The sequence below is a fragment of the Dermacentor variabilis genome, chromosome 4 (genome assembly GCF_050947875.1).
Source record: "Dermacentor variabilis isolate Ectoservices chromosome 4, ASM5094787v1, whole genome shotgun sequence".
Taxonomy (NCBI): domain Eukaryota; kingdom Metazoa; phylum Arthropoda; class Arachnida; order Ixodida; family Ixodidae; genus Dermacentor; species Dermacentor variabilis.
Genome location: NC_134571.1, coordinates 133,856,515 through 133,869,027, shown reverse-complemented (window position 1 = coordinate 133,869,027; position 12,513 = coordinate 133,856,515). Strand labels below are relative to the sequence as shown.

The 12,513-nt window shown below is 48.1% G+C and overlaps 1 protein-coding gene across 1 annotated transcript in view; it reads left to right on the top strand.

Moving 5' to 3' along the window:
* LOC142577952 (carboxypeptidase inhibitor-like) overlaps positions 1–10,869 on the top strand; it is a 77,893-nt gene extending 67,024 nt beyond the window's left edge. Inside the window, exon 4 of the mRNA XM_075687387.1 lies at positions 10,799–10,869. Within this exon, the coding sequence (XP_075543502.1) occupies positions 10,799–10,809 (11 nt within the window). The 3' untranslated portion in view covers positions 10,810–10,869. The remainder of the gene's footprint in view (positions 1–10,798) is intronic.
* Positions 10,870–12,513: the final 1,644 nt, after the last annotated feature.

The window sequence follows — 12,513 nt, the reverse complement described above, 5'->3', positions numbered from 1 at the left end:
CAACAATCATACTGTAGAACATCGATCAAGCCTTTTTGGAATGCTTCATGCAGTGGAGTGATTCAGAATGGAAGTAGAAAAACAGTGGCCACCATACAATGTGCGCACACGGCGACCTTTGGCGAAACTTGGCGAAAGCTCGAACATCTATTGAGCCGTGACAAATACCTGACGTCTCAAAAATTTACTTCAATATTTCATTGCTTGTGCAAGTACAACTGTTCACGCTATACACGCTTCTTAACATGCTTGGGCAGTTTGTAGGTGCGTCGCTTGCCAATATTTCTTTCTATAAAGAACAGTGGACTTAAGAAATGTGTTCATTCTTAGACGGTTGCTTAGAACTGGATGTGCTGCAACTCTTGTAGAACAGATTTCCAAAGTACGAGGGGTGCTTGTCACACCTGCTGCTGTACACTTACTCGCACGTTCTTTCAGCGCGATTTTAATTCTGCCAAGCTCCAAATCCAAGGATGCGATATAGCTGCTGAATTTTTTCAACAATTTTTTGCAGACGTCAGGTGCTCCTACATCTAGTGACCACGGAACAACGCTCAGTGCCTCGCACAGTGATGGTGCCAATATGGCAATGTTTCCTGTTTTGACAACGAAAAAGATCACTCTTACAAGCTTCGTCATTTATAATAACTTGCAGACTCGTATGCCCCTGCGCTTGATAATCTGCAAGCGACGGACGCTAGGAATCGATCTACTTTGCTTCACACTAGCATTCTTTGGGACACCTTGGTAGGGCTCAAAGCTGTAAAGGCACTATTGTCTTTCTCGAGGGCGACTGGCCTATTTAAACGCCTTTGACTTGCTCAGGCCCTCCACGTGCGTGGGCGAGTTCAGCACGGCTTTTCTCCACCATCCCTGTCTCTCTCTATCTCATCCTTCCTATTCCCTCCTTCCCGTCCCCTAGAGTAGTCTAGCAAACGAGACACATTTATAGTTAACATCTCTGCCTTCTCTCTTTATCTCCTCCTTCTCCTTGGTAGAACTAATATTGCAACAGGTCGACCACAGAGACCAAGTGTACCTTGAAGAAGATTGCTTCAGTCTTCTTCACGTTGATCAGTCAATCAGGTTTGGATTGAACAGTGCACATCAAGATGTTTAAATGTTAAAATCGTCTGTGTCAGGCACCTTGGGCATCCCAGCGTTTTTATTACAGCCCACTGTAAAATTCAAACACGAAACATGCATTGCTAAATGATGCACACAAACCACGCTTTCAAATTGCTTGCATCTGCCGCACATCAACACGGTCGTGTATTGAGATGCTTTACGTGCAGAGAAAGGCCTTTAAGGTTATATCCACGCTTTCGTTTGATGGGCAACGCTTCCTTGACTTTACAGCGCTGTAGTCCTCGGTCAGTTATTCAGTGGAATACCGATCATGTCCTGTCTAGTGGCGGCATATGCACCGTGCTCTGCAGCTTGAGTGCAAGCTATACGCTGGGCAGGCTGACCATTCTTGCAAAGTACATTGCGGTTCGGATGCCGGCTGAATGCTAAGCGGTCGTCTCGAGTTTGTCAAGAGCCATCATATCTTCATCAACCAAAATAGAGGCGTATTCTACGTCGTGATTTAATTGCCCCTATCTCCGGCAACCTCTCGTCTCCTTTCCATGTACGATGAACTGCTTAGAATTGTTTGTTTCTCGGACTCATGTTAACCTAATTTCTTCTAGCCGATAATGCCGTCATGTCATGTGCCTTAAGGTTCCGTGGGGTTGTAGTTGGGTTTTTGTAGTTTTGATAAATTTCGTTTGATTTTCAACATGAGTTTGACTACCTTTCTTTTCCTCATCGCTAGGCGCGCCGCACTGTTGTGACGAAAGTAATATCTTTACAACTGTTGTTATTACACATGTGTTGGTGCCTGTTCCTCCATTTCTCTCCTTTCAAATATGGCCTTCCTGAGAATTGGTGTTGCAACCGCGCCGACAAAAACACTGATGCGAACAATGAAAGGAAGGAGGAGGGAACAGCAATAAAAGAAACAAGCCGCATAAGCCATACTGTTCTGCTTTGCCGGTTCTGACTCACGCAGTGTTTTCCACTTGCGTATATTCTACGTTTCTGATAATGTTAGAATGAAAATGCTTAAGCAGGTGTACTTGTAGAACTTTGGTGCTGTAAAATCCATTGTTTCTGCAAAAACATTCGACTTGGTCGCACTCGCGTGTTCTATGCAGTGGACGTTCGCTTGTGTCCATAAAGCGTCGGTTAAAAAAAGAGAAAGAATTGCACGAGAAAGTTGGTTTTTTAGTTCGCATTGATAGTTTCAGGCAGGACAATACAGAAAAAGAAATGTTGGCTCTTCCATAGACGAGAGTAGATGTAAGGATTAAATGGTTACCGCCAGAGCAAATTGGCTGTAGATGATCCTAGCCAGAATATTAAAGTAGGTCTAGTGCATGTTCGCAAACGCACACCACTCCCTATCACACCGCGCCGCACCATACTGCGCATAGGTGCGTATGTGCGCAATTGTTTCGTGTCATAGACCGTCATAGGGAAAAAAAATAGGAGGACGCTTAAGCTTCGCCTTCAAGAGTGGAACGCAACAGCGTTCCCGTCGACCCGCCAAGGGGTGTAAGACAATGGGCTACGGCGCAGCGACTACGCGCCCCGCATCGGACGCGGTGAGCGTCGAGCAACGCAGCGTTCGGCGCGACAACGAAATGTGCGCCTGAGCAAACGACGCACGCCTGAGCCTTAGAAACAGCTCGTTTCTGAGTCAACACCCCGTTCACTAGAGACGCTTTTGTACCGCTTTGAAGCATCGAACTCGTGGCTCAGTGTATCAGCAAAAACATATACCACTGTCCTTCACAACTTCGCACATCGTTCTCATCCCAAAAACTGAGGCACCTGAAAAACGTCAGTTAGTGGGGTCTTATCGCCCGATAAGCCTTACCAACGTCGACAACAAGATATTTATGAAGGTATTGGCCAAACGATTGCAGGGCGTGATAACGAGGCTGGTTGGCACGCATCATACCTGTGGTATAAAGGGTAGAAGCATCGCCACGAACATACACGTAGCTCGAAGTGTGCTAGAATGTTGCGATGTATTTGGCGATCGAGTGGCAATGATGCAACCAGATCTCGCTAAAGCCTTCGACCGTGTTTCCCACGATGTTCTCTTCGCCATATTAGAGCATTGCAACGTGGGAAGCGTAATAACAGATGGTGTCCGGATGGCGTATGCTAACTGGTCAACTCGGGTCACTGTGAACGGGGACCTGACAGACAGCGTGCAAGTGCTGTCTTCTGTCAGGCAGGGATGTCCGCTGTCGCCCCTGCTATTCGCGGCTTACCTTGAGCCTTTGTGCAAGGCCATCCAAAACAATGAACGGATAACTGGCGTCAGGTTACAGTCCACACAGGTGAAAATATTGGCGTATGCCGATGACATCGCCATATTCTGTTCAAATAGAAATAGTATTTGTGAGGCCGTGGCGGTAGTTGAATCCTACTGCAAGTGCACCGGGGCGCAAATAAACTGGGAGAAGAGTTATGGGTTTTGGTATGGTGAATGGGAAGAAACGCCAGACTGCTTCGCTCGACTTCGGTGGTCAACCACTGCAACAACCTACCTAGGCGTGCCTCTCGACTCTTATCGCGACCCAGAGCCGTACTGGAATGAACAAGTGGCGAGAGTAAAGGAAAAGGCTAACGCGTGGCAGGGGCGACAGCTGTCAATGTTCTCGCGCGCCACGGTCTGTAACCTATTTCTTACATCTAAGATATGGTATGTCATGAACGTGCTGTGTGCTTCGCGGATCAACATCCAAAAAATTCACCGTATCTTCGCCGTTTTCATATGGGCATCAACTTGGGAAAGGTCTTACTGGTAGAAACGGAGGCTTTTCCGTATGACGCTATAATGCTCCTGGGCCTCCACAGTTTGTGGAAAGCTAGAACGCAGTTCAACAATGCCGATGTCAATTCGCGACCTACACGTGATCACTTCATTGAATCTGTAGTACGGTTCAGGGATGTCCATCGGGCACTCCCTGAACAACCAACATGGATTGACATGCTAGATAAACTTGCAGCATTGAAAAAATTTTGATATGTCGTGCCAGCGAAATCCTTGTTGACATATTTTTCCTTTTTCTGTATTGTTTGATTATGTCAAAGCCGGCAATAAAGGAAAAAAAAACTCGTGGCTCAGTGGTAACGTCTCCGTCTCACACTCCGGAGACCCTGGTTCGATTCCCACCCAGCCCATCTTGCAAGTTGTTCTTTATTCATGAAGTGCCTGCTTGGATTTATCGCTCACGGCCAACGCCGCCGACGCCGACGACACCGGCTTTTCTGCGACACGAGCTCCTTAACGCTGTCGCAATAATATACCTGGCTCGATCCTCTATCGCAAACACCAGAGACCAGCACAGCTGGATGAAGGTCAGCAAAGGAGTGCCGAACAGCACGTAAGACACACGAGCGCCGGCAACGCGTTCCTACGGCGTCCGCCATTCGCGAGACCAACGCCGTAGAAGACGCCGCCGTTGTCTCTACTCGCCGCTCTGTACGGCACGGTGGACAAGCAAGGCATCGAGGCACCCTAGCAGCCACCGGAGAAGAACGCCCCTCTTACTCATCTGAGCTCCCTGCCTCGCACGCTACAGGAGAGGGCACGCATGGGAGTGGTGTCCCTCACTCGCGTGCTCCTTCTCCCCCGCTAGGCTCCACCCACCCTCACTGCATCGCTATGCTGCGCGATGTTATTTTAGAGCGTAGCTCCTTGTCGCCTGTTCCCACGTTTCGCGTCGCCGTCGGCCTCGCCGTAACCAAGGTCATCATCCGCGCGCTAATCTGGCTGCGCGGGCTCTTGCTGCTATCTCTCGTGCGCGGGACAAATCTTGCTCTCCCATTATCCTCCAAAGCCGGATCACGTGTTCTTGCCTACCCTCTTGCTCGCTTCCTCCGCGGAGCGCCATTGCGGTGACCTGGTTAGTCCACTCTCAAGTTCAACAAATGGCCACAGAAGGCGAAAAAATCGACCGCGCTCTGCTGCTATTAAAACCAATATAGTAGAAAAACTTAAGGATGCGTGCGTTAGTTCTAGTATCTCCCGCGAGAGGCGTCGTAATAATCGTAATTTTCTCATACAAACTTTGGCCTGTTATTATCGAAGCATTGCTATTACATAAAAATACCACAAAGTTATCATTTCTAATGAGATATTGTACTCTTTATTAGTAAATGTATTCTTTTGGTCATTATGAACGTAAAAAGAGTTCAGCATCATCCATCTTCCACGTGATCTCTGACCTAGAATTTGAATTTTTATCGGTGTTTTCGAGTGCATGGCGGTATGCATTCATTCATTCGTACACTTAGGTTGGTTGCTTCTCTGTTGCTAAAACCATTTCATTGTGCTTAGATCGCTAGCGTTATTAAACTTTGGGTGAAGTGACGTGTTTACAAGCGGACATGTAAGCCTGAAAGCAAGGATTCGGTCGTGAGCCATTCGGAACACGTCTGCATGGCAACGGGAGCGGGATTCTTCTGCGGCTTACAACGGCAATAACTGTGAGTAGTTTAACACCGCTACTTTAATCGTTATATAATGTTTCTCTCATTAACTTACAGGGGGAGACAAGTTAACGAACTAGATCCTGCATTACATATTGTCAGTCAGGAACCTCCATGGCTTTTTTTCCTAAATAAACCTTTAGTTGCGAGGCCGTCGTTATACATAATCAGGAAAGAAAAAGACAGCGATATCGGAACGCGCGTCACATTTTTCATCTTACTTCAGCCGTGGCCATTGGTGACTGTGTAGCCTTATCAATATATATATATATATATATATATATATATATATATATATATATATATATATATATATATATATATATATATATATATATATGTATATGTATATATATATACATATTATTGTTACGAAATGATGAAAGAAGAGAAAGAAAGAAGAAGATCGGAGACGCTGGCTGCTGCGTTTTGTTGGTGGTAAGCCAGCTTAACTTTTCTGACTCATCCTATATGTATACTGCAAATATAGTTTTTCGATACTGGCAGCATCCCTGTAACATATTGGTGAGAAGTGCGGGATACCACGGCAAGAAACAGAGCTCCCCAGTGGACGTGGCATTACCCTCCGCACCACGGATGACGGTGAGCATGCGGGATCAACGTCGTTGCCGCCTCTAACTTGACCGTCGCCAGCTACCTCGCTGTCACCTTCTGTTGTCGTTGTGCAACCGAAGGATCCGGGAACTTTCTGCGGGACCGATGGCACCGACGTTGAAGAGTGGTGGCCACGTACGAATGCGTGATTGGAATCGACAGATGAGACCCTACGCTTATGATAGCTAACATGTTGTTCTACTTAAGAGGCACGGCAAAGGTGTGGTACGAAAACCACGAAGAGAAGCTAACCAGCTGGGACCAACGAAAAGACAAATTGACAGAGTTGTTTGGCAAACCAGCCGGCCGTAAAACTGCCGCAAAGCAGGAATTGGCCTCCCGTGCCCAATCCCCCATGGAGTCCTATGTCTCGTACATCCAGAGCGTGCTGGCTTTTTGTCGCAAAGCAGATCACGACATTACAGAAGCTGAGAAAGTCGGGCACGTGCTTAAGGGCATTGCTCATGTGCAAGAGCTGCTCTACAGTTGACGCAATCATTAAAAAGTGCCGACATATTGAGCAGGCCAAAAGCCCACGCGTATTGGAACCATTCGCCAGACTTTCCAATATTGCCGCAACGTCGACGTGTGAAGATCAACCCGCTCAGCAGCATGCGTCGCCATCAGAGGACGTGGTGCGAATCGTTAAACGTGAACTGGATGCGATGGCGCCCGCAGCTTTTTGTTCGCGTAGCTCTGATGCTACCACGTTTTCAGTTCTGCTCGTACAAGCCATCGTTCGCCACGAACCTGACAACATTCGTTTACAGTCTGTGTGAGCTGTTGCCAATCCCAGAGCTAAAGAACGCCTTTCTGCTATTTTTGCTCCACACCGACGCTTCTCTCCACGTTATTGCAACCCGAATGAGTAGAGAATTGCGGACGGCCAGCCGACATGCTTCACCTGTCCCCGCATTGGTCATGCTGCCCGATGCTGTCGCAACTCGGGGCCCTCAACACCTCGCACGCCGACCAACCTGAGCCTTTTTGATGGAAATACCCGCGATCTTTCGCCCACTGCCGAATCTAACAGCGCCGCCAACTCTGCTCGGAGCACGTGGTACAGCCGCTCACCATCACCGCGCCGACACCAGCCTCATTCAGAACAAACACGTCGCCCATCTTCCCGTTCGCCGAAGCCACGTCGACTTTCGTCCCCTGTCGCTTTTGGCCGCACCATTTCGAAAAACTAGGAAATGCAGCCTTCGGAGGTGGTGCTGCATTGCCAACTAGTGCAGCAAATCCTCTGTTTGTGCCCGCAAAGAGGAGTGTAATTGAGGTTAAAATAGACGGCGTACTTCTCCAAGCACTCGTCGACACTGGAGCCCACGCATCTGTGATGAGTGCTAGCCTACGTAGACGTTTAAAGAAGATCCTCACCCCAGCAGCTGCGCGAATGCTTCGTGTGGCCGACAGCGGGGTCCTGGTTGTTCTTGGAATGTGTACTGTGCGTTTAATTATAGCCGGCCACCCTACTTCTGTTCCCTTTGCTATGATTGACAGCTGCCCTCACGACGTTATTCTTGGATTGGACTTTTTATCCACTCATTCTGCTCTCATCGACTGCGCGAGCGGCGTTCTCCAGTTAGAACTGCCTCTACTCGCCGATGATCTGAGTACCGCCCCACCGCGCTTGTGCTCGCTTCAAGATGTGCGTCTGTCACCCCAGGCGGCTACTTAAGTCACTTTGACTGCCCAGCCGCAGGTTCCTGACGGTGACTTTGTGCTTCACCCCATCATCGACGTCCTTTTGAACCGGAACGTTGCTGTTCCACATACGTTGGTCGCGGTTACTGTTAACGACGTCTTCTACCGCTTCTGAATTTGAGCCTGTGCCCTCAAGTGCTTCCGGCTGGCATGTTCTTGGCCAGCGTTTCTAGTGGTTGTGAATTTGACATCGAGAGTCTGAATGCCGAGAGTGGCTTATTAGCGCCAATTGCAACCGACAGCTCTGGTTCCTTAACGCATGACTTCTCGAAAATGATTTCACCTCACATCACCTCTGCACAGGTCATGGACATATGACTCCTGCTTCAATCGTACAGTGAAATCTTTGATTTCGGCGACAGGCCTTTAGGCGAAACATGTGTTGTTCACCACCGTATAAACACTGGAGACACGAATCCTATTCGTCGGCGGCCCTATTGTGTTTCGGATGCTGAACGTCGAGTCATCAAATCAGAAGTAGACAAAATGCTCCGCAAAGGGATTATCGAGCCATCAGCCGGCCCTTCGGCTTCGTCGGTCGTTTTTGTGTAAAAGAAAAATGGTACGTGGCGTTTTTGCGTCGATTATCGGCACTTAAACAACATCACGCAAAAAGACGTCTACCCACTACCACCCATCGATGACCCCTTGCACTGCTCGCACGGAGCTAAATACTTCTCGTCCATCGATCTTCGATCCGGCTACTGGCAGATTTCAATTGATGAAATGGGCCGCGAGAAGACGGCTTTCATCACGCCGCATGACTTTTATCAGTTCAAAGTCGTGCCCTTTGGCCTATGTAATGCTCCTGCGGCATTTGAACGTATGATGGACTCTCTTCTGCGGGGCTACAAATGGACCACCTGTCTTTGTAACCTTGACGACCTTATGTTTTTTTTCCCACGTTTGGAAGCCACCTTACCCGACTCGCTGCAATTCTTGCGGTGTTCTGGAAAGCCAGCCTTCAACTGAAATCCACGAAGTGTCAATTTGGGCGCCGTCAGATCACCATGTTGGGACACCTCGTTGACGCATCCGGTGTCCAACGAGATCCGGAAAAAGTTCACGCTGTAGGCAGTTTCCCTGTGGCATGTTCTGCCTCTGACGTGCGCTGCTTCGTTGACCTGTGTTCTCACTTTCGACGTTTCGTCAAAAACTTCGCCGACGTTGCTCGGCGTTGACAGATCTAACGAAAAACACGCCATTCCCATGGAGTCCGGAGCAGGCTCACGCGTTCGCCGCTCTCATCGGGTTTCTGACCACCCCTCCCATACTTGCCCACTTTGATCCGTCTGCATCGACCGAAGTCCACACTGACGCAAGCTGCTATGGTACCGGCGCTGTTCTCGCCCAACACCCGAATGGTACCGAGTGTGCGATAGCTTACGCCAGCCGTCTGCTGTCACCGGCTGATAGAAATTACTCCGTCACCCTGCGGGAGTGCTTGGCTTTAGTCTGGGCTGTCGCCAAGTTCCGGCCATATGTGTACGGCTACACGTCGTCACATAGTGTGTGGTCGTCACAGACCACCACACACTCTGCTGGCTGTCTTTCCTACTGGACCGAACTGGATAGCTTGGTCGCTGGGCTTTGCGGCTACAGGAAATTTCATTTAGAGTCCATTACAAGTCTGGGCTTCTTCACAAGGAAGCTGACTGCCTCTCGCGTCACCCGGTGGATCCTCCCGACCCTGTTGCCCATGATCCAGTGACCAGCGTGATGGCTTTGACTGACGTGACCGACATTCGCGCTGAACAACAACGCGACGCATCCTTACAGTCCATCATCGCCGTAGTACAATCTTGCAGCCCCGACGGCACGTGCCGCATGTTCGTCCGGCATGATTGCATCCTCTACCACCGCAATATCAACCCTGACGGCCATGAGTTGCTCCTTGTCCTTCCTCGTCATCTGCGACCCGTCGTTCTCGAACAACTTCACGATGCACCGACGGCGACACACCTTGAAGTTTTGCGTACATACGACTGCTTACGACGCCGATTCTTCTCACCGATTCTTCTCACCGGCTCTGTGCGTCGTTATGTCGCAACTTGCGAATTGTGTCAGCGCCGGAAGAAACCTCCCCTGGCACCTGTCGGACGACTCCGTCCCATTGAATTTCAGTCTGAACAATTCTTTCGTGGAGGCCTTGACCTGCTCGGCGATTTTCTGACAAAGACTAGAGGAAACAAGTGCATTGCCGTCGTTACTGATTACGTGACACGCTACGCGATAACAAAGGCGTTTCCGACTAGTAGCGCAACTGACGTCGCAGATTATCTCTTCCACGACGCCATTCTCCACCGCAGTGCACCTCCCTCTACAGCTAACAATATATATATATATATATATATATATATATATATATATACACAACTTTTTTAAGTCCTCCGCCAGCAACTTCTTTCGTCCACGAAACCGAATAATCCTTTGGTAAAGTCAGGTGAAAGCACATAATTTAATGTATTAAACAGTTGCAAGCATGATAATTCAACCACATTTCGTACTTGTTCGTTCCAAATGTTCTTCTGGTCAGTTCGGTTTACCGTAGGGCACTTCTTTTTGCAGCAGTGAAGCGGTGCATCACGTTCTTGCAGAAATATAATGCATGAGGTATAATTGCTTCATGACTTTCATGCATTCGCTTGTGGAACGAGCTGTGTGATCTCTTCTAGTGAATAAATGAGTGCTGAAATGTTCTCAGTTCTGATCCTAATTATACTTAAACTGTTGACATGCATTGTAGTTGGGCAGACACCAATTTTATGGACAATAGCAACAATTATTGAACATGCTGTTTAAGCACCCTAGAAGAGACAGTGTACATTTGCATGTGTTCTGTAGTCGCAAACCATCACAATTAATATGTCACACCTTTTTGCATTTCCTATTGCAAATGCAGTCGATATTTTTGTTACAGACATGCAGTAACGAGGACGGCACCAGTATAAAGAAACACACTCCATGCACTAAACAGAAGCTGCTCCCTGCAACAACATGACCATTGTATGGACTTTGGCTGCTGCTGCAAGGTAAACAACACCTGGCTCAGAAATAAATGTGCTTGCTATATGCTGTATTGGCTTGCTAGTCATGAAATACATGTCATTTGTTTGCAGCAGATATGAAGGTTTGTTCCCATTCATGGTTCAGTATCATTCGTTCGAACAAAAAAGAAAACACTCCATGAGTTTGGCTAATCTCTGCGCTATCTCATGTGTCACTGCTCTGCCCCAACAGAGTCTGTGCCAAGCACATCTTGCTCATTACAGCAGCTCCCATCTACACCAACAGAAAGGGACTGGAGCCGAATTTGCAAGGTTTTTACGCCACGAACAAAGAAGCGCATGCAGAAGAATTTGGTTGAGATATCAAGTCTGCAGAAGACTGTGTCAGGACTGAAATGAGCTTCAGCCACCATTCCACCAGCACGAACATTTGGCTGAGTCATTCAGGTAACTCAAAAACGAATTTCTAGAAATTGTTCGCGTTCAGATGTACCTGCAACTTCTGACCAAGCACGGACAACGCTGCCTAAAAGAGTTCCGTCAGTTTGCCTTTAATTAGCTTCCTGGTCATGCCAATGCCATTTGTGCCAAATGAATTTTTTTTCTATAAATGCAAGCTTTTCATTGCCCATTCTCGTTAGAGATCGTTCATCCTCATATAAACATAAAGGTCAACCGATTCTTCGCTCATACTAAATACCAGTCAATGTCTAGTAGCGTAACATATCTGTTGCAGTATCTTCTAGTGTATGTTGTCATGCGTAATTCCTCTCCTGAAATAGCTGATGCAGCATCGGCGTGTTTCTTGCATCATCCTACGTACCGCGTGCTATGCACCATTTTACTTTTCTTAATGTTTTTAGCCTTCAATGCTTGCAGAGCAGAGTGGCTTCTTCTTGAATTTCTTCTTGAATTGAGTTTCGTCGATTGCTTTTCTTCCTTGATAGCCTGGGTCTTTGCGTAAGCGTCACTAAAGTGATTGATTGCAGAAGCTGGTTTTGCTGTCCCACTTCGTTGTGGTCGCTGTGGTACGTTTCTGAGATGGGGGCCTAGTCAGTTGCGCTGGTAAGTAGGTAAGCATTTGCTCCTGCAGTCCGCACAGTGACTTATACTCCCAGTGTACACGCACGGTAACTGGTGCTCCCCATTCGTTCTTTCCTACTGCAGCCATGGGCAAATTGTGCTTGTGGCCTTCCTCGGCCATGATTTACTGAGAACAGAGACCAGCATGTGTACTTACGTGGCTAGAAGTGTGTGAAGTTGATAGCCACATGCGTAAAAAGGCCCGCAAAAGTGGCTGCCGAAGATGATGCCCACGGAACCGATTTGTCTATATTGAGGCAAAGTAGAGCCCGAAGGCCGAGCCACACGTCAGTAGCCCCCCAAGGAAAAAAAACGTGCAGGGCGGAAAGGAGTTAACGTTAAAATACCGCGTCTCCATGTCGCTGTGTTGGTTGCGCCAGCAGCTGCCTGCGTCAAACGACTGCTTCGCAATGGAAGTTGCTTATCTTCGAGGGCAACTGTCGGTTCAAACAGGTGCAACGCTCTGTCCAATCTGTTTGCACTGCTGGTTGTCACTCGTTACCAGACTACCACGTGCGACGAAGGCAAGCACTATGCCTGTAAG